The sequence below is a fragment of the Danaus plexippus genome (assembly GCF_018135715.1).
Source record: "Danaus plexippus chromosome 18 unlocalized genomic scaffold, MEX_DaPlex mxdp_20, whole genome shotgun sequence".
In the NCBI taxonomy this organism is placed as follows: Eukaryota; Metazoa; Arthropoda; class Insecta; order Lepidoptera; family Nymphalidae; genus Danaus; species Danaus plexippus.
The window spans coordinates 2,171,926-2,195,437 of NW_026869853.1; the positions used below are offsets into that span (position 1 = coordinate 2,171,926).

A 23,512-nucleotide genomic window follows, 5' to 3' on the forward strand; every position below is an offset into this window, starting at 1 on the left:
TAGTTAAATAATACTTATTATAAAGGGAACCAATAAGAAATTACAAGTAAAATATCACTAACACAAACAGAGCCACCGGAACCTCCGGCCAATTTCCGGGTGGTGGACGCCACATCTCGTACCATCCGACTACAATGGCGTCGTCCGTTTGACGGGAATTCCCCTGTTCTGGGGTACGTCGTTCAGTACAGGAGACACGACTCTACCAATCCCGATATGAACCCTTGGAGAGATGCTGACACTCACAATGTATCGGTATCCGCTCGCAACGCTGACTCCTATTCCGAGTAAGTTTCATGTGTTTTAATATAAAAATTCATTTATTTCGTATACAATAATAGAACAGACTTAAATCTTATCTGACCTATATTTTATTATCATACATAGAAATTCTTTATTCGAAGATTGGTTTTGTAATCCCTGACAGACGTAAAAAGATTTATTATACTCAAGTAAATTCTGCAATTCGTTCAGCGTTCTTTAAGGAATTAAACGATTAAGATATTTTATTTTATTTTTCTTCCAATAAATATTATACATATATAGTATTAAACTATGAACATATTCAGAAACGAAGAAGCCACAATTACGGGACTCGAACCAGCGACAGCATACTTGGTTCGCGCGCGTACAGTGACAGCACAATTTTCGTCAGCACAAACGCGAGCCCTTCTGGCTCTAACGCTGCACGAGCCACCAGCTCGTCCACCGCTTGGGCTAAGGGCATCTGCTCCACGACCGAGTACTATTGAACTAGCTTGGCAGGTAGAGAAAAGTATTAACTTAACAGACTACATCGATACTTTCAAAGTTTTTTTTTTGCATGATTAAGAATAGGTTAGGTGTTTACTACATTTTGTATTACATACAATTTTCTTACGCTAAATTTTACCTGACGCTTTGACTACTTAGCCGCTATCGTAAAACCGTAAATTATTCGAACGTAGGCTGAAATTTAGCATAATAAAATTGCGTAGGAAATCCAAAAAACATAGTTTTATTTCAAAGTTAAGAACAAAGAATACATTTGTATACACAGATTTATCTAAAATCATCTATTTAAAGTTAACATTATTTTATTCCTTAATTTTTAAGCCAGCATAGAAGTTTCTGGTTTTAGAAACTGATTTTTTTAATGTTAGGCTCCACCCGCATCGTCGTGGAACGGTGAACTTCTTGGGTACACGGTATGGTGGTGGCTATCTGCGGATGGCACCTTATCTGGGGGTGCCAGTGTTGGTATGGAGTTTGCCACTGTTAGAGGGCACGTCACTAAGTATACTATAGCTGGTCTGGAACATTATACACGGTAGGTTTATATTAAACAAATACAATTTTTAGCGTCTTATGATGATTCAACATATTCATTAAGACAGACCGCATTCCAGATACCAAAAGTATATGTTAAAAGAAATATCATATAAGTTAAAATCCTCTTCAATCTTTATAACATTCTAAATGCCTATAAGTTTTATTAAAAATGTAATTAAAATTATAAATATTTTTTATATATCGCTTGAAGTATTTTAAGATTACCTTATTTTAATTCTCTATTCACTAACGGTTCGTGTTAAATGAAAAGTTAAAATTAAATGATAATATTTAGTATTTGAATCCATGTTTTGTTATGTAATTAATTTACCTTTACGTATAATATGTCAAAGAATGTTGGTTTATAAAATTAATAACCTTAAATTAGTTCTTACGCTTTTTGTTCTCTTTAATATTTTTCACCATTAAGGACTTATCCTTTAAAATTAATAAATTTGTTCAGTACCCATAATCGACAGCTAAGTTTTCAAATTGTATCAACACTTTTATTCCAAATTCTCTTTTATAAGCTAAAGCTAAAAATCAAGTCTCCTGACCTACTAGGTTAATATGATACGCTAAGCAAAATCTTGGATAGCTTGGCTTTTCGCCATTTATGTTCTGAATATTTTCCAATACTAATACCAATCTGTGCTACCGAAAATAGCTTTAGTGAAAGCAACACATTTCCATTTTTATTCCATTTTATTTGAAAAGAAAAACATCAAATGTATGCCTATTGCAAAGTCGCCATAGCATAGAACTAATGTAAAAAAACTTAAAAAAAAAGACTAATACTATATTAAAATACTTTTGAAACTATCGTATAAAACAGCAATTCACTAGCAAGCTTTTTAAACAGGTATTCAGTAAGCGTAAGGGCTTTTAATAGCGCGGGTGCAGGTCCCGCGACGCCGCCTGTCAACACTCTGACACAGGAAAGTGGTAAGAAAAGTAACTAATGTTTAATTTTCTGTTGAGTGTAGTCGATTAGTATATATCATAAATTATCACAGTGCCATCTGAAGGCCCTCGTGCAGTGCGATGTAGAGCTGTATCACCTCAAAGCCTCAAGGTAGAGTGGTCTCCTCCACCAGCCCACGCTCATCATGGTGCTCTCCTGGGATACAAGTTGCTGTACCGACCGGAGCACAGTGAGTGATAGTATGATTATGACAAAAACGATACGCACAATGCAATTTTATGAGAATTGTCATCGATACCCTAGTTTTTTAAGGATAAACTTGATAAGGCCTATTAAAAGGAACATCCAAGAAAGAAACTAGGCTGCATATAAGACAAAGTTTCTTTTTTTACGTTTTTAAATATTGTTATTTATTCTTATTCTAATAAGTTATAATCATATAACACCGACCAGCTCCGTAAAAAAATGTTAGCGGTATATTTTACTGCATAGAATTAATTAACTATCAGATTCTTAACAAAGCAGTACTAATTTTCTCGACAAAATCAAGTACTTGGTTCCTTTGTACTCGAGGATATCTATCTCATAAAAGAAGAAGACAATATCCGATCACGTTCACATCTACTTCGGTCATTCATCCTACCCGATACCTCAAATGCCTCAGTTGAATGTATTAGGTCAACGTAATTAATTATATTTTTTTAATATAAACCTGATTGTGAAGAGCACAGGAATAACATATCATATACAACTAGACATGTTTTTCAATGCACAATTTAAGAACTTTATAATTACCCAAAATTTTTATTGACAATTTCTTGTACATTTTAATATAAATAATATTTACTAGCCATTTTATAAACAAAATGATGAAGTGGATAAACAGTCCTAGCTGAGTGAAGGCAGTTATTTGTCGGCAGCGACGGGTTGGGTGGAGTGGGAGGCGCGTACCGGGGCTGGTGGAACTCCAGAATCAGGAGCAGAAGTAAAGAGAGTGGCGGGAGTTGAGACGCTTCTGTTAGCATTGAGACCGCACATGAATTATACTTTGCAAGTGTTAGCGTATACTGCTTCAGGGGATGGTGTACCCGCACATCCTGTGCATTGTACCACACAACAAGATGGTGAATTAACTAACGAACATGAGATCATGAAATATGATAACAGATTACCCCTTAATGAAAGTTTTGATGGTCAAAATTTTTGCAGCACCAGGTCCACCAGCAGCCGTTAAAGTAATTGCTACATCAGTAACGTCCTTGGCAGTTAGTTGGTTACCGCCAAGTCGTCCTAATGGTCCAATACTTTATTACACTGTTTTTTATCGCGAACTTGGCAGGTAAGATATAAACTTAGAAATACTACCAAACTAATTTCCAGGTTAAATTTAATATGAACTTTTAGGGATAGACCTCCACAAACTACTACGGTCCAGGCAGAAGAAGGTGAAATGTCGGTCGGTTTAGGAGGTTATGCTGAGATACGTTCGCTATCTGAAACAGCAACTTACGAAGCTTGGGTCGCGGCACATTCTGCTGCTGGAGAGGGAGAACAGTCAGCTCCTCAACCTGCCACAACTACGTCTAGAGGTATCATTTATTCAAGTTATAATACTTTTAAAAACATATTTTATAAACTTCAAACTTAAGCAGACATTGAACAAAGAACTAACAGTCGGTGGATTTTAATAAAGTATTACATTTTTTTATCTTAATTTCTATAGCAGCAGTCAGGTTATTATCCTTCGGAGTGTGGGCTCGGGTACAATGTGGACATCCACTTCGACTAGCTTGCGCATGGCGGGGGGAACCGGCACCACGAGCTCGTTGGCTTAGAGGAGACCGACCAGTCACTCATGATCCTAGAACACACCTAACCCCTCATGGGCATTTGGCCATACATGGTACTTACAATTTCGAAACCTAAACATAGCTCTAATTTTGTCCATTAATCATAGTTTTTCTGTCAACAGTGGTATTCCCCTATAAATTAAGTTTAAAGACATGAAATAAAAAGAGTAAACATTAAACTGTGGTTCTAATATGAATAATATCATTATAATATATTTCTATTTGATGTGTTCTGTAGAAGTTGACTCTTCGACTATTGGTAACTACACTTGCTCGGCTCGTAACGTGTTCAGTTCTGAGGAAGAGACATACCGAGTTGAATGCGCATCACCACCATCTGCACCTACCCTCACATTAGAGAAAGTCGATCATACACTTGCCAAGCTGTCATGGCGGACCACTCATCATCCTTCGGCACCACCGCACGGTAAGATTTTAAACAAGAAGTTATCTTCACATTCACTAATATCATTCACGATTAAAAGGAATCAAATTACTTAGGAGCAAACACAAAATAATGCAATGAAGATTTATCTTTTACAAAACTCTTATTACTGCGACTACGAATCGATAAACATTTCAGTTGTTGTTTCTCTTAATAAAAAAAGGATTACATAAAAACAAATGTTACTAGGCTTCACTATATATTGGATGCGTATACGAGATGAGTCTGGTGAAGGCTCTGAAGCCACCAGCTCTCGAGGTGAGGATGAACGTAGAATTGAAGCCGGAGGTGAAGCATCAAGCGTTGTTTTGAGATCTTTATCATGTGGTGGCATGTATTCTGTGAAAGCAGTGGCACATTCTCGGGCAGGTTCTTCGTCACCTTCTCCACCACTGTTAGTTCGAACGAAACCACCAGGTAAAAGCAATTAAATATCCATTAATGAAATTGAAGTGTATTTGAAGCTTGGTTTAGGTACTAACAATAAGTAATATATATCCAAAACTCCAAACCATTTGTCTCGCATCTCTATTGATAGTATATCTATTTCTGTCTGGATATGTATTTATAATTATAATTTAAGATAAATTGAAAAGTAATTAATGTAAGAGAAAAACTAAATTAAGAAAATAAAATCACTGGCATCAATCCAAACATTAAATATTTCGTGTATAAAATACTGAATCACTATAAAAAATAAACAGCTCACTATAAACAAAACTTCACCAGTGCTAGTATGGGAAGGTGGGGGGGATGTCAATCAGGAGGAAGGCGCAGAAGCTGCTGTATGGAGCAATAGTTCTGCTTTGGCATTAGATGCACGTAGGGCTGTCAGTTGCGGAGCCAGACTCGTGAGACTTCAATGGCGCAGGGCTGATACTAGTAGAGCATGGAGAGATGCTGATTTAACATCATTACATCATCACAGAGAAGTATGAAATATATACATAGTGTTATTTGGAGTTAAGGATCAGGTTAAAGTTATTTATTTAACTAAAAGGTAGTCATCGGTGGCCTAACTGTTGGTATGTGGTATGCATTGAAGCTATGGACAGCTACAGATTCTGGAAGACAGCAAACTGTGATTTATGCTGCAACTACAACTCATTCAGGAGGTAAGAAATAATCGATATATGCTTGGAGATAACGACCATCCTATTAGCAATGATAAAAGCTTACATTTTCATTAATATTTCGAAAATAGTAATCGATTTCGATGAACTTTTCCACTTTAATAGATTTATATTGTAATAGCATATAAACTTTTAGAAATATATAATCACAGGAAACGTGAAAAATATTTCAACTACTAAAACACTAAAGGAGTGGAAAATAATACATTCAATATTACAATAACTTTTTGTGGAGAATATCTTTACATTTTAATATTGAACCCTACATAACTCGTACAAATAACGTAATCGAAATTCATTTTTGAAGAACGACTTCGCCGGCCAGCCTCGTTTCTCTCACCCGGTCCTCCGGTCACACCGCACACAACGGCCGACAACTCAGAGCGCGTGCTCGGCGCGGTGTCACTCGCATTTGCTGCGCTTGCTGCACTTGCAGTTTCCGCGTTACTGATAGTTTTGATGGCGAAAAGAAGGTGAGCTTGTTTAAGTGGGAAGGCACAATTAAGTTTATTCAATGTGTTCGAGTAGTCAAGTAAATCTGTTAAAGCGGCCGTGTATGGGACATAGATTGATAATAAGGTAATATAAAAGTATTGCTCCTCAACTTTAACCCCAGAATAATTCTAATAGCAGCATACATATGTTATGAACGTTCGCGTTCAAACTTAGAAAAATATGGCCGCTTAATATATTTTTCAAGTAACATTTCTTGATGTTTTACATTTTCCACAGAACGTGTTCCGAATTCTGAAACGTAAAATTTTTCTGAACTTATTTTTTATTTATTATTATAGTTCTTTACCAGGACAGCTTTTAATAAACTAAACTAATTAATCATTTTCCGTCACTATTTTGTCTGGAATCTGCTAAACAACAAAACCTTCAAAAACATGTATATACACTATTATTTATTTTAATCTATGCCGTTGTCTAGAGACAACTTACCTTGTTATAGGTATAAACACTCAATAAGTCTATAGACTAAGTTGATTTCCATGTTCTATTGATAGTTCCAAATTTATTTTTTCTTTACTATAAATATTTATAAAATTGTGTTCAATAGACGACCCGAAACCTTTTCCAACGTAAATACATAAGTATGGATCTATTTTGACTTTTCTTTCACATTTAAATACGTCGCTTTTATATTTCACGGTAAGGTCGGAGGGCATGAAAAAATAAAATATTTACTCTTCACTACTTTCGTAGTTCGTTTCTTAGAAAAATTTGCAACAATTTACTGTTATTATTGGTTAGAGTTCTTATTATTGTAATAAAATTATATACATTCCGTATTAAAAAAAGTTTATTTTAAACTTGACGTGTACTTATATACGTATACATTTGCAATAGCCCTTTTCCTGGCAAGCCTAAATGAAAGTGTCAAAAAGTAAACCAATGCACGCGTGTAAAATCCCAAAACGAATGGACTGTTGCCTTAAAATTACTTCTTCATGTACACATAAAAATATATTGAATACCCGAGGATAAATTGACTGAATGAATAAGGAATAATAATATTATAAGGATTGTTATGTTTTAAATACAGTTGTCGAATAATATACAAAAGAAGTGCCAAATTTTTTTAGTTTTGACTCGTGTTTTCTTCTTTTTAACCAAAGTAGTTGCTAATCAAAATTGAGTAAGGTTTCATTAACTTAATACCCAAAATAGCACGCTTCTATCGTGCGGCGGCCAAGTTGATGAGGAAGCTCGTCGCTGCAGCCACACCAGTGGAGATAAGACCGCATGTCCTGAACAGCAGAACATGAGGAACTGCCAACACGACTACAAACATGACAAACTCTCACCTGCCTCCGGTGAGAACTTATGTACGATTTGATGTTTTTCTCTCTATTTTTTAGTACAGAAGAAGCTTTGCATGATCCGATTTAACACTTTAACAGCTTGTTCTTGTTTTAACAATATTTATTATGTCTATATAAAACATTTTTTTTTATATTTCGCATATTAAATATATAAAGCAACACGTACTTCATTTACGTTTTATTTTTATTTACAATCCTTTTTAGCAAGCTACATCTGTTATTGTCTTAATGAAGAAATATTTAATTATTTTTTTTTCTAGTACTAGCTGGTACTATTACTAAACTTTATAGTATTTTATTGTTGTCAATACAAACTTAAATAAAACATGACAAATACAGACGTATACGAGATCAGCCCGTACGCCACATTTGCCGTGGGTGGTGACACAGCCGCTACTCTGGATCACACTCTCCAGTTTCGCACCTTCGGCCACAGGGAAAACGATGCTCCTCCTCACAGGCCTTGCAGGAAACATCCACAAAGACATCGAGAGAGAACTGATGGTAAGTGACATTTAGTTATATTAAGTCATAACCACACAAAAATCAACGCGTACGAATAACGAAACCTACATCATAATATATACATACATAGAATTACACAAGATACACTAAACAAATAATTGATTCAATGTAACTATGTAAAAATTAAATATTAGAACATGATGAATGATCATAACTGGGCTATTATAAGATATTGATGTCCAAAGTATTGGCAAGTCAAGGCTATTTTTATGTTTCATTAATGTTCATAGCATGTTTACATCTCACAATACACATAATCTTAACTAATTTTTAGTGGTGCATATTTAAAGCTGCCCTTTCATATCCAATTTTCAATTCATATAACTTTAACCAATCCAAATTCGTATTTTAATAAACAATGATCATCAAAGGCACTCTGTCAGTTTATATGCGTTTTCGATTTCTCTCTATTCTTTATAAAATAAGGTCTAAATTCGAATAGTACTTGCCAAACTAAATATTTCTTCCTCCTTAATCTTTATTAATTGATGCACTTATAACAAAAATACATAAATAGTTTATAATAAATATACATATTAAAATTTTATTTAAAAATGTCGTTAATGGGTCAACAAAGGTCTCTTTTTAACGAAGCAGAAATAAAAGAAATAATAGAAATTCCACTTAGACTCATACGGAAGTTTGAGTTAAGTTTTTGTTGGCAGTTTTAATCAGTCCATAGAAGCTGTGAACGTGTCCACAACTTTTATAACTTCCAGCTAATGTCTAGTGGGATCTTCACTTTATATAACCGATACCTTTTTCTTTATTCACATTTTGTATTTTTTACGATCTTGATATTAACATTTACATTTAAATCATAAACTATAACAAATATAAATGGTTATTAAAGTCTTGTTAGCTGTTGATCAGAGATATCATTTTGATGGGATTTCCAATCCATATTTTTGTAGGTTTAAATTTCAACCTATCAAAATACAAAATTATAAATAAGTAATTTGAAATAAAAAAATCACCGTAATTTTATTTTATTAGCTTTTATAATCCTTCAAGTAGATGTTCGTAGAAAGGAACAATGTAATTCGCAATTATTCCAGAGTATATTTTTATATCTATTTTATAATTCGAGTATTATTCAAAGTTATGTTCTTTATATAAAATATCATTCTGCATAGTAAAGAAAAATTATATATAAAATAATGCAATTGTGACTCATATTAAAATTATCATTCTAAAAAAATAAACTAGTGATGTAACGCTTTTTTCAGCTAATAGTATTGATGCGTCGTTTGGTGCCGAGGTTATAGGTCACGGCCTCTTGTAATTTAGAAAGGGGTGGCACAGTCTATTATTAAACTAAATAATAAACTTGATTGCATATTAAAAATGAAAATTCAGTAGCCTTAGTGTAAGTTTGCGTATGAGAACAAGTTAAAAAGATTTGTATCTAATTCGTTTAAATTCAAACTATATTCGGGTTAAATGAAACTAATATTTTTCGGATTACTACGCGTATATTATTATTTTAAAGGCACACAGACAGACATTCACATCTCGTCTGCCCGTGATCACTGTTGCTGCAAATTAACCGAAACGTCGGGAGTATGTAGTTTTTAAAATAATAAAATACTCGTAGTAGCTAAATCCGAAAAATTTTTGTTTCATTTAAATGAATACTCGCGAAAATCTTAGATTTCATCATATTGGGGTAATTAAATTCGTTTCTTTTTTAGCAGACATATAAATTATGAAAACTAATATCTATTCTATGAAATCTAGAGATCTTAATGGACTGCTTTACTAGTTAACTTCTGCCAATATGGTTTGTCGAAATCCCGGAATACATTCAACATTAATTGACGTATCTCAAAGATATTTGACCTCATACCATCTATTCTGATAACTTGGAATATTGATACGAACTGCACATAAAGTATGAATTATTAAAACACACACAGAAAATGTTTTAAATTTACAAACATTTTAAATCCAAATAAATAATCGAGTTTTAAATTTTTTATTAAACATTCATCCTATAATATGAGAAACGAATTATCCCAACGATATTTTTTTTATACACTCATCTAAAATCGTAATTTTTTTTAATATTATTCATTAATCTCCAATTGATATAACAGCATCCGTTGAGAAGCATCACTCTGAGTGTGAGTTACAGCACTTGCGCTACGAGAAGGTACGACCTAGACACTGTCCCGGCACTTCATACTGCATGCCCCTCACACACCACGGTGAGTATATACATTGTATTCGCACAAATAAATAAATATTAACAAATAAACCATTAATTTTCAAGATAAAAAAATAAGTAAATATATATTGTGTATAAAAATGATTTTAAAATTAAAGCTAGAAGAGTATATAATATACATATTTTTTATATATTTTTAATTTTGTTATATTTTTTCTTACTTTTAGTACCACAGGTACTCCTTTATATAGAATAAAATTTGATTGTGTCTTCTTAGAGACATAAATGTTCATCATCACATAGTTCAGAACTAAAGGGTGTCCCAAAATTAACGCAAAATTTGAATTAAATAGAAAACGCCGTTTTTAGTCTTTTGATAGTTATATTTTTATTGACTCATAAAGTACATAGGATAGGGTTATGTATGGAATAACACATCGGACAAATGACCTCCACGGCTTTGCATGCACATGCGCACTCTTTTGTCGAAATTTTCCATGACCATTCTGCATAAATGTGGCTGAATTTCGTTGATGCAGCGTTGAATCTCTTCCTTTAATGCAAGGGTGGTTGTGGGCTTGTTGACATAGACTTGTAATTTCAAATAACCCCATAAAAAGAAGTCTAATGGTGTTAAATCACACGATCTAGGAGGCCAATTTTGATCACCGAAACGAGAAAGTACACGACCTGGAAATGTCTCATGCAGTAATTGAATTGTTTCACGGGCTGTATGACATGTGGCACCGTCTTGTTGAAACCACATAGTGGACACATCAATATCATCCAATTTTGGCAGATAGAACTGTGTAATCATGTCGCGATATCGAGCACCAGTAACAGTCACTGCTTGACCAGCATCATTTTCAAAAACATATGGCCCAATTATGCCTCCAGCCCAAAATCCACACCATACAGTCACGCGTTGTGGATGCATTTGTTTTTCGACAATCACATGTGGGTTCTCCGAACCCCAAATGCGACAATTTTGGCGATTGACAAAGCCATCAAGATGAAAATGTGTTTCATCGCTTAGGATGATTTTGCTCGAAAAATCAGGGTCCATTTGTTGATGTTCAATAATCCATTCAACGAACTCTCTTCTCTGCGCATCGTCATTAGGCTTCAATTGTTGTGTTAATTGAATTTTGTAAGCATGAAGACACAGATCTTTGGTGAGTATACGCTGTAGAGAGGTTCTTGAAATTTGCAATTCTTGTCCACGACGCCGAATTGAGGTTCCTGGATTGTCAGCAACACTCTCACGCACTGCTTCGATATTCACATTTGAACGGCTTGTTTTTGGACGACCAGTGTGTTTGGCGTCTCCAACGGATCCAGTCTCCATGAATTTTTCAATTAATCTCTTCACAATTGACGAAGTTAAAACACTATTCCGACCATATTTTGTATGAAATTTTCGAACTACAGCCGCCAAGCTTTCACCATTTTTGAAATATTCTTTAATAATGAAGACACGTTGTTCTATCGTGTAAAGCTCCATTTTTAATAACCCTATACTGTTAGCTGTCAAATTGCTTTTTTTTCAGGGTTGCCAACACTTCACTGCACAAATGACGGCAAATTCAAATCTTGCGTTAAATTTGGGACACCCTATATTAAGGAGATTGGAAGAAATTTAACCAATACGTTATTAACATAACACGCATATAATACATGTCAAGTACAAAAAGTATTTATATATTATGTAAAAGCATTATGTACATACATATATTATGTATATGTATGTACATAATGCTTTCACAATTCGTAACCAAGGAAGATCTTTGAATTTATTTTTGTGGTGCAAAATATAAGTTCAGCGGGCGTCTTGAAATCATTAATCATTTACCGCGACCTGTTAACATATTAGAGCAATATATCATAGCGTTCTAACTCAATGTTATAATGATTTATGATATACAAAGCAATAAGCGGAGGGGGAGCGTCAGTGCAAATATTAAATCGAATTTACGCGAGCGCCAAAATTAACATTTTTGCGAAATGCACAATTTTTTAAATCACTCTTTGAATACACTTAGAAGTTGCAATATTAGTATGTATTTGTCAATTAATTAATTTAATTTCATCGAAAATAGCTATGGTATTGTTGTCACTTCCTTGTTTTAAATTTAATTTTAAATCTTCATTTTCATTGTGACTAAAATGATATTGCTGCAGTTCACGAATAATTTACTAAATTTTCTTAAGGTGGAGGCGGTAGTACAGGCGGTGGGGGAAGTGTCGGAGGCTTCTCCGAGGTATACGCTGGAGATTCCAGCGTGGAGTCAGGCCCTGGATCTCTCTCGCCACGGACCCATCATGAGCACAGCTAGCGCCGAATTGCTACGCCGGTCACCTCGTCTACCAATTAAAACATTAATTCATAAAAACACGTATTCAACTTTAGTACTGCCATTTAATCAAGAGGAAGAAATTTGTCCATATAAGTCGGTTTTGTTTGAAAAATGTTTATTTTTAATTATCTCGATTTTATTATTAAGTAATTCTGATTTCTTCGAAAATTTCTATGTATGTCTGAATGAAGGTGAATGTAAGGTAGGTACATTAAATAAGGACATACTAAATATGTATTGAGATATATATTTTTGTTTTCTGTACCATTTGTTACAAGGAACATTAAAAATAGTCACTATTTTCATTGAACTTTTACTCTTTCTCGATGTTTTTTCACTTGCTACTCGCTGCCAAAAATTTTTGTGGTATCAGTCTATAAAGATGAAATGAAGCCAGGGCCACTTAAACCAATGAAAGGAATTGTGTTAGACATTTTATCAAGTTAGTCGTATTTTTGTTTCATTTTTACTACTTTTATGGGGTAACTAATTAAGAATGCGCGGAACCGAAACTAGCGGAATCGCGTAAAAAATATTACACTGAAAATAATCTTAAAATGAGATTTAAATAAAATATAGCAAATTTTTAGTTCCGTATTATAACTTCCCAATTGTAACTTTGTATTTTCATATTATTCAAAGTTCAATAAAGTGATTTAAAATATTACTATCTTCTGTTGAAATAACATGAAGGTGACTGGAATTATACCTAAACGTATAGACGAATGTTAGCTTAAAATAAAATAGATGTATTGGATTTAGTTAAAATTAATAACCATCTAGTATAGTGAAACATAGTAATTAATCTGGATATTAAGACGTAGATATTAAATTAAATATCATGCTTACACAAAATCAGAGCAATGAAGCAATGAACTAACTCTCTTTACCGACCACACATACTCTAAAATAATACATAAAGTGATAATTTTCTGTTAATTATATAGAATATTAAAGACGTGCAGGATACTGGAACAAAATGATTAATATAATAAAAAAATATCACTTCGACTATTCCAAAATCTTTAATAGAAAATGTAACATACGAAATCAACATCTCTATACAGTTACAAAACTACGTAAATAATTAAAATAATAATAAAATTAAACAATCATGAAGTAACATCGGTCGGTAAATCGAAAAAGGCATAATCAAAGCAAAGGAAAACATTTAAATTGCAAAACAGCACTGATTTATCTCCCGAATCCAGGGATCTAGACGAATTTAAAACGTATTTGCCATTACAACGAGATAAAATCGATACAACATCCGAGATATCCAGCTCAGAACGTTTTACTCCACATATATCTTTTGCTTAACCAAAGCTTTTACGAAAACTTGTATAGATTTAATGTCATTACATTATATACAGTTATTTTTCAACAATTGTTCTAAATACGTGTCTTACGATGTTATCTGAAATGACGTTTGTTAAAAAGCGATCGTCAAAGTGTCAAACAACAGAAAAAGGTGTTAATTGCGAGCGATCTTTGAACTATATCTGTATGTCTTTGAAATTTTTTTTCCGTGATCGTTTAAGAAGACGCTAAGTTCGGCTTTTGTGTTAGATAAGTAGAATTAAATAAATGTTACGCTTTAGTTGACTGCCATTTTCTAATACATAGATTAAGATCCAATTCACTATATACAATAACTTAACCGTATTTAATTAAAATTTTCATGTAATCAACACATTTTTTAAATTTATCTCATGTCTTTACTATGTTTAAAAAGGCTGAGTTCACACTAACCGCTCTTCAGATATATTAAAGTAAAATGCAGCTAACAGGACAGTTGTTAACGCAAGTGCGAACCCAGCTTTATTGTTTAGTTATATATTTTAAAAACTTGTAAATACTAGGTCAGACTGACATTATACTTTTAAATTGAGCTTATATTTTGTAAATATCATTAATGTTCTAGTCAATTTTTATTGAATGTTTTAAGACAATATAATTGTATTGTAAATATTAAATGTATGTGAGAACATGTTTATTATAATATAAATTAACTCTGAATTATGTTTTTTTTTGTTTTTAAATATATTAACCTCCATATAACCTTACCTTCATATCTGAATGGTTAGAAATATCGTAAGTCGTGAGTAATACCATTTTAAATTACTTTAATTTCGAATAAAATACTTTTCTATTCCGCAATGAAAACATCCGCTTTAAATTTCACAACATAACATGAAAAATGAATACGAAAATTTTATATGATATTCCTAAAATAAGATTTCCGATTCCATAAATAAAACGCAGAGCTATGCGGAAAAAAACAGGCAATATATACGGCCACAAATCGTTTACTTAGCGTAAATAAAAATGAACACACAATGGTTTAATTTAGAAATAGCTTACCAATAGTTATTCCTAACAACAACAATTAATTTATTATTGTGAAACGAACATAATTCCATACAACACCAGGGAATTAATATAACATAAAACTATTTATATAGAATAAAATTAATAACTCAACGAATTTGAATACTTTTTTCAGTATATTTCCAATTAATGTTATAAATACGAATGTTTCAATAGATTTTTTACTCAGTTAATAGAAATACCAAATAATCATGCTGAGATGACACAAAAAATCGATTCGAATCATTTTTATACAACCCTGAAAGTGAATTACTGAATTCTGATAAAAATGTTTTGAATAGAGAACCCCTCTTAAAATTTTGTTAATAAATTTTGAAGTATAATATGTCTAACAATTTTTATATACAAAACGAAATATTCAAATAAAATATTTTCATTTATTGAGAAATAAAAAACAAACAACCTTAAATCAACAGCATCAGATTTAAGCCGTATAAATCATTAGCTTACATTTTAGCTGACGTTCCGGTTACATTTCAGCATTGTATTCACGGAAAGAGGAGATGAAATAATACATAATATATATATATATATCATCAAAACATAACTCTATTTAAATGTATTCTTATAAAACCGTAGACATTAACACTATATAATGTTTATTTTAATCCTGACATCATAAAATGGAAAATTACTGTGTTGGTAACATTTTTATTTTCAAACCTCTTATCAACATTTAATTTCTCTATAAATATAAATATATTTATTATATTTTTTGCGTTTTAAACATAGCACAGAATCCTTTTAAATACACACACACTGCAAACTTCAAAAAAAAATATATAATAATGGACTACGCGACTTATAATACGCTCTTAAATTTTAATGTATACGTAAAAGGAAAATATATTCTGTTTCTAAATAAATCAATTTATCAAAAAAAATAGCGTGTAAATCGCTAAAGTATTTCTCATTTTTTTGTATTTATAAAATAGAAGATCAAAGTGAATCACTGATAACAATACATTAATTTTTTTCCATATACATTCATCTGGTCAGCGGAATGTATACAGTTAGGCAACGCTCTTTTAGAGCGAGTCCATTTCACAAAGCCGCACCCGGTCACCCCGTGACACCCCTTCCCCCTGGGGTGGTCAATACACGTTTATTCAGGAAAAACCCTCGCAAAAAAGGAATATACGTTATGGGCATTCGAAGCGAATCGAAATTTAATTATAGCTCTCAAAAAATTTATTTTACGTAGAATTTTTGCTGTCCTTGCCTATTGTTCGGAATAACGATGCCAGGATGTGATTTACTTTTAATTTCTAACAAGAACCTTATATTCACTTGAATTTTTTTTCATTATTACAATATAGGTACATACATGCACAAACTCAAAAACGTAGCTCCTAGTTCTACCATTTGATGAAATACAAAAAGTAAAAACGCGAATTAAACAGAATAAAACCTCTTTGAAAAAATTTATCCCGCACCAATTCTGAATGTTAATTGTACCATGCCGTATCCAACATGTCAACGACACGCTGAGGACGGGAGTGGCGTGGGTCGCTTTGAAAAAATATCAAAGAAAAATGTATGCTGAACATAGTATTGAAAATAATAAAAAATAAATCCCTCATGAGCGTCAACTAAACCAATGTTTATGAAAGCATAACATTTTATTTTTGAGTGAATAGTTTAGAAATTTTATTATGAGGATACGGAATATGAAAATGGGATAGACAGGAAAAGTATGCTGTATAGAATTGGATCATCCCACACTCATCATCATCATCATATTCATCATACAAACTCAGGTACTTGAAGTCACAAAGCTGGTTATGTTTTAGAGAACCTGCCTCCATACTAACTAAAGTATTAAACGTTATCAAAACGCAAAAAATTTATGGATGGTGATAAATTTAATTGTAGACAAACATTAATTCTACTGAATCTTACTATTATATTTTTAAAGAGATGTGAACTCTTTTACGTATTTTATTATATCGGATATAAATATAATACTTAATACATTATATTACATTCTCTTTGTTAAGTAGCTATACCTCTTACTTTTCTTTCATGATTGTACTACTTCGTCTCCTGTACAAAATTCAACATTCTGCAACCTGGGTCATAATCCTGCAAAAAGTAACGCTCACCTGATTCTAGCTGGCCTGTATTTTTATAATCATTTAAAGAAAATTATGAAGCATAAAATTTTATATGCATTTAATTTTTTATTTCCTAAATGTAAAAACTCCTCCTCGAACTACAAAAGCAACATCTCTTTATACATTAAAATAAGGTTTTTGGAGATAAAAGTAAACGTTGGAGTGCACAAAACAAACATACGAACTCATCCTAAACACATTAATCGCCGCCGTGCCGTTGCCGGAAAAAAAAACCATAACTTTAACCAAAGAGGAAAAAACGTTGGAAATGTGTGACGTCATCAGGGGAACGCCATAATGGCGGCGTACCATAGACACAGAAGATATTTATAGAATATTTTTACTTTTACTTTAACCCTTTAGAGGTGAAATTCTTTTCAAGTGAATTTATTTAATATCGAATTATATTATGTACCTAAAACCACAACACGCATGATTATACCTTTTTAGGCTATGCTGACCGATATCTTTGTATAGATAGAAAATTAGAAAACAAATAATGCAGAAACGAACAGTAAGGTTCCAATTATAGGACATAAAATAAAGTTACAATAATATATCATTTAAAATGGAAAATAATTATTTATTTTTAAGTAATAATTTATCCATTAATTACGGATAATTACTTATTTAAAGTTCCTTATAAATTGTCTTTACTCAGAAAATATAAATAGACATATCTATATACTTTTTTAAATACCCTTTTAGTTAAGATGAGGAGAGACAAAATAAATTTTATAGCAAATAAAAAAATAAGAATGATTTTAACAATCGTCCATATTTCGCTCTGTTGAATTGTGGATTGACCATTCTCTATCAATCAGTACATCTAAAGTTTTTTAAGATCATTGAAAGAAAATTGTAATCCAAAGATAATTGACGCAACATATATTTATATAGCAACACGATGCCTGCACTATAACATTCTAGTATATTTTATTCGTTATTATTATTACTGTTATTTTAATTATTTTTATGTGATTTAGTTTAATATTAAGTAATTATTTGTCTATAGTTATAAATATATATCAGTGTATATTATAAGTGATCCTACCATGGCAAATTCATTTTCTATTTTCTATAGAGAGAAATAAATCCAAGGTTGTCCGGTAGAGGTCGCTTATAGTCGATACCATTTCTTTTCCATTTCCTTTATTCTGAATTCTGATATGAACAACAGAGGCTTATCCACTACAAGCCGTGTAACACAACGACATTATAGTATATAGCTATCCAGTAATAAATAACAGTACGTTGCTCATATTAAAGTAATATATCCAAAATCACTGTTTTATTTACAGAATTGAGACCATGTCTCATAACAAATCAAATATATCACATGAATACCTCAGGCTTATTCTATATTATACACCAGAAACATACTCGTATGTGCCCATTATGTTCATGACTGAGGATTTTTTATATCTAATGCAAATGTAATCTTAAACGTGCAAATTCTATTCTATGTATCAAAGAATATGAATAAAAAATTTCCATTCGCTGATGAAATTTTAAATATATTTTTCCAGTTATTCTCTGTATGAAAGAAAGTATGATTATTTCACACTCGCCGAGCTTCATTTGTATTATTACAGCTTAAACTTTCATTATATGGAATATGCAAATCGTTTAACATCCTCTCCAGTCCACTAATGGATCATTTAAATAATTGCCGCTCCAAGTGTTCATCACACTCATGCCATTTTTAAGGCTCCCACATTTTTAATACATGTATTATGAACTAGGTTCCGACTTTTCCGTTATTTGGATTTTTTTTTTAAGTAATAATAATTTCATTATATTATTGAAATGTTAATCACTTAAGTATTTTTTGTAAACTAAATGTTAATTTAATAACACGAGTAAGAACCAGCCTCAATTTTTAGAAAAACTAAGAAGGGGTTAATTGAAAGCCTATTTAAGCCACAAAATAATTTTTATTCCCATTATAACTAAAATAAGGGTTAACAATTTTCATCTACTTTTAAACGTCTACAACAACTGTGTTGTAAAAGCTCGCGTGTAAATAAGCATCAAGTGCACTCTACTATATAGCAGCGTTGCATTTATCGTTGTCTGTATGCAAGATGACTACCTGCAGTAACCCTCCCCCTGGAGGAAAAGACGGAACGCTTCCGCTATCTTACTTGGCTGCTCCTCCAAAACCATACCACAATCAGAAATACTCAGCCAAGACGTCTTAGCCGGCTCCAGCCGCCCGTTAAATGTAACCGTATCTTCAACATGAGGAGAAAGAGCTCCGGTCACATTCAAAACTGGAACCTTTACGGTGTTGCTATCTCTAGCTATTCCTAAATCAGAACGACGCAAGTAGGAATCGATGAACATTGACAGGTTAACGGAATTGACATGCGAAAAGCACTCTTTGTATACATGTGAGAGGTCATGATTTCGATCGTCAGTGCTACGACCGAAATGGTGCCACATTAGATAATCAACTGCACCCTGTGTCATTCCGCTGGACCTCAGCTGTCGTGTGTTAATCTTTTGATACAGCCATTCAGTCCAGCCAGCCTGTGTAGACGTACAATTTATCAATACTAAAGCATCGACTTTTTGAGGACTTACAAGTGCATAGCGAGCTAATATGTTAGCGCCAGCGCCCACACCGAAACCGATGAAGGACCTTATACCAAAATGTCCGAGAACGAAATCTATTTGAGATGCCAGGGCGTCCATTGAGGGATAAGAGAAATCTTCAGGCAGAGTCGGAGCCCCCTCCTCCTGACCGGGTGCATTGATGTGGTAAATGCAAAATTGGTCCAATATTGATCTCATATCTACGAAATTGAAAAATGCCTGGAAGTTAGCTGCATAATTGAGGCCGAGGTCATGGTAAGTTATTATTGCGCGCTTGTTACGATCCCCCCGGACCGCCACTAGGATGTCTCCGCGGGAAGTCCTCACCCTCTCTTCTACGCATGCGCCGTCGCTCTGAAGTCTTCTTTCTGATGGAAAATGAAGCTGAACACTTTTCAGATCATCTTCTAAGTTGTCTGATGACATCATGTTTAAAAGAGCAATATTTTCATGTATCGTTGTGGGCATTATCTTGCTATTTCCTGTCCCTGCAAATGTCTAACGATCTTTGTTCACTTTGTAAAGTGTATCTGATTTATGTAAAGCCTGTTGTTTATTATCACCTCTGTTGAATTACTACCTGATTAGCGCCGCTTAACGTAATGCAAACCCCACAGCTACTCCTTTTATTCCACTGTCCATAACTAACACACACATGCGTTTCGAGGAAGACTGGCGTTATCGATTCTTCACAGCATCATCACTTTATTATTATTTTTTAAATACTTTCGTTGTATCAGTATCCAAGCAAATAAACAGCAGGAAATGTTTAATAAAACGTTAACTGGGCGAGTGCTAGTCTCAACTGCTGGTCGATTCGACACTAATCGGTTATAGTCGTGACCGTTCGGCTCTAGAATCGGTTGAATTACAACCGGTCCGCGCGATGTTCACAGTCGTTTGAGACAGGGCGCATGCGTACGGGAACGAGTCGATGGTACATTAGTATGCCCTATTTGTATATTTCTTACGTAAATCTAGAAGTCTAACTAGATAATACAATTAGCAACATATTTGGATGTAGCTAGTCTATTTCAAGGGCAATTTTCTATAGAAGCTTATCGGATTAAAACAAATAGGTTTAATGCAATAGAACTGTGACATAACAGTATCATTATTTGTTTTATGTCTTTGTATATTTTATGGACATTAATTTTAAAAGTAACGTAACATAGCATACGAAGCTTTGTTTTTTGTTCAAGCTACACCAGCTATAACGATTACAAATATACTAACTAACAAATCGACTAACTACTTCATGATACACAGAACATTCTTTCTAGGTCAAGGTTCTCGGAAGGAATTGAATATATATGTATTGTTTTTTAATTCTGGACATTACTTTATTTTGTCATATATAGTAATGATCATAATTTATATATAACTCGATATAGCTAGATGTGTGGTAACCGTATATACTTCTTAATTTTTTACGACCGTCATATAATATTTATGTACAATTGTACACATTTATACTCCCGATATATTGTTGTCTGTAAACCGCATTAGTCGAACTATAATTCCGAATAAGAAACATAAAAAGTGCTATAAAAATGGTTTTCTTTTCAGCCAACAAAGAAAACCTTACAATACGTTCTGCTTTCACATAGCTCTTTGTATGGTGAGACTGTAACAATAATGTTCTTAGCACAGTAACAGACTTCTTTGTAGACTATAGTATATATTTAACGGACTAATATTATATAATTTTTCTATCATCATATAATTCGGTTTAAATTTAAAAAGAACTAATTCCTTCAGGCACCATAAGTATTTATAGGCGGCGATGACCACTTACCATCAGGCTGATGGTGGTGGTGATGGTAGCTTGCTCGTTTGCCCCCTGTTTAGTAATTAATTCATTATCGTTTGTAAACATTATTTATCAACATCTTACCATTAAAAGATTTTAAAGTTTTTAAGTGATAAACCTCACGGTCTAAATTAATATTTCGATATGTATAAATTTGGTAATGGCATGTGGTCTAAGTTATTACCTGCCCAAACCATTACAGTTTTGGAATACCTAGAGAGCAGTCTCATTTTTCGTAGGAAGCATCTTAAAATATTTTCTTATACAAAAATGACAAATAATGGTAATTTCATCACTAACGACTCAGTAATAAGCACTATTGTAAGGGAATTGCTGTCAAAAAAGGTTGAATATGGATGTATTAATAAATTTGACTAACTGTTGCGTTTATAAAAGCCTATATTGTCTTTTTGTTGTCATATATAACTTTACTAATTTAGTAAAAAGCTTTGACATAGAATAAGATGATTGGATTCTAACTTATACATTTTTTGTTGTTCTAGGAGCTGGTAAAAATATGACTAGTCTTCTTTCAAAAATAATATAATAATAATAATTAAGTAAACTCATTTATTCCATTCGACAAACTCCTTCGTCTTTCCTCCACGCAGTACTCAATATTATTATTCGTCCAACAAATAAAAACGTTGACATTGGCAGAATATTCCACGATTCGAGAGCTAATTAAAGTTGTATCATAAAAAAAGTCATTGAAATAAATAAAATCATACTCTCCAAAGCTTACTTCTATCTATCGTACCCATTATTTTACCGATATCAAAACAAGTGCTTAACGTTTAACATGCAAAGGTTTTATATACTGACTTTAAGTTTTCAAAGCTTGCAGTAACTTTTTAGAATTAAAACTATACCACAATCTTTACTATTTTAAAAGATGTTTATTCTCTTAATGTAATGACAAGTTTATTTGAACTTGTAAACTAGTTAAAGGATGCATTGATTCAATTGACTGATTTATTCTATTGACTGGTTTTGAATCGTATTTTGTAGGCAATAACATTGAGGTGCTATAGTTTCACATGTGGCTTTGCTTGCACAATTTTTTTTATATGACTTGTATTTAACAATACAAATATTATCTTGTTTATTTATTTGGCATTTTTGTATTCTGTCTATGATATTTCTGGTAATTTTTGAAATACATACACAGCGAATACATCTAGTTACCTAAATAGCAATATATACATACATACAAGAAAGTTTAAAAAGTTGGTATAATTAACACGTTAATATAGCTGTAATATTATTTGATATTCGATCCAATTAAAACTAAAATTTAGTAAAAAAAAAAATAGTTATTCATATTTCAAAAATCAACCATTTATATGCATTTACTATTATTTAACTTCACAATCAGATTTTAAACTGGGTAATGTTAACCGCAGGTGCTACGACAGGACGATTATCCGATTATACCTAAATTATTATGTCTACAGGTGTATTGTTTTCGCAAACAGTTTGATATCCCCGTTGCACGATTATGCGAGATCACGTCATAATTGGTGTTTATTTAAGGCGAACACACTTTTAAGGCTTTAAAACACAAAAATATACATTTTCGACTACAAGAAATACTTTCAAAGCTTATGTTAGTTGTTGTTTTTTTTTTTGTAAAGAATTAATTTAAATGTGTGTTCTTCATAGCCTAAGCAATATGCACAGATTAAATAAATGACATATATAATGGCAACATTGCTTACAATTTAAACGGCGTTCAAGTAGAAATAATACAATATTTAACGATTATAGCATAGGTATATTTGTTAAATGTTAATATAATGTACAATAATAAAAAAAATATACCTTTTCCTTAATGCCTGTATAGATAAAAATTGTGTTTTTTTTAGAGGTATAGAACTTTAAATTGCAATAAAACAACGATGCAATATTCTATTGACACGACTTTTTTTATTCGAAAGATAATGTTGTGATAGTAGATTTTAAATATGTTTTCTGGCATATGACTGGCCACGGCGGGCTCGGATGTAGTCCAATCTGGACGTCCCATTTTCGATGACTTTTTC

General features: G+C 32.5%; 2 protein-coding genes and 1 pseudogene across 2 annotated transcripts in view; 2 read left to right on the forward strand and 1 right to left on the reverse strand.

The window, feature by feature from the left end:
* Positions 1-14,525, forward strand: part of LOC116772935 (cell adhesion molecule Dscam2-like) — a 98,723-nt gene extending 84,198 nt beyond the window's left edge. Inside the window, exons 12-29 of the mRNA XM_061528553.1 lie at positions 71-287; positions 570-765; positions 1,143-1,309; positions 2,174-2,256; positions 2,328-2,465; positions 3,157-3,360; positions 3,446-3,575; positions 3,641-3,825; positions 3,960-4,139; positions 4,325-4,513; positions 4,721-4,948; positions 5,261-5,463; positions 5,532-5,646; positions 5,972-6,137; positions 7,339-7,484; positions 7,833-7,997; positions 10,118-10,228; positions 12,400-14,525. Coding sequence (XP_061384537.1) covers positions 71-287; positions 570-765; positions 1,143-1,309; positions 2,174-2,256; positions 2,328-2,465; positions 3,157-3,360; positions 3,446-3,575; positions 3,641-3,825; positions 3,960-4,139; positions 4,325-4,513; positions 4,721-4,948; positions 5,261-5,463; positions 5,532-5,646; positions 5,972-6,137; positions 7,339-7,484; positions 7,833-7,997; positions 10,118-10,228; positions 12,400-12,524 — 2,948 coding nt within the window. The 3' untranslated portion in view covers positions 12,525-14,525. The remainder of the gene's footprint in view (positions 1-70; positions 288-569; positions 766-1,142; positions 1,310-2,173; positions 2,257-2,327; positions 2,466-3,156; positions 3,361-3,445; positions 3,576-3,640; positions 3,826-3,959; positions 4,140-4,324; positions 4,514-4,720; positions 4,949-5,260; positions 5,464-5,531; positions 5,647-5,971; positions 6,138-7,338; positions 7,485-7,832; positions 7,998-10,117; positions 10,229-12,399) is intronic.
* On the forward strand, positions 10,922-11,831 carry LOC133320341 (uncharacterized; annotated as a pseudogene).
* A 4,445-nt stretch (positions 14,526-18,970) lies between the features above and the next one.
* Positions 18,971-20,498, reverse strand: LOC116773072 (protein NDRG3-like). Its single transcript, XM_032665446.2, has one exon. It carries the CDS (start codon positions 20,120-20,122, stop codon positions 19,145-19,147), a length of 978 nt encoding a protein of 325 aa, XP_032521337.1. The 5' UTR covers positions 20,123-20,498; the 3' UTR covers positions 18,971-19,144.
* Between the last annotated feature and the right edge of the window lie 3,014 nt (positions 20,499-23,512).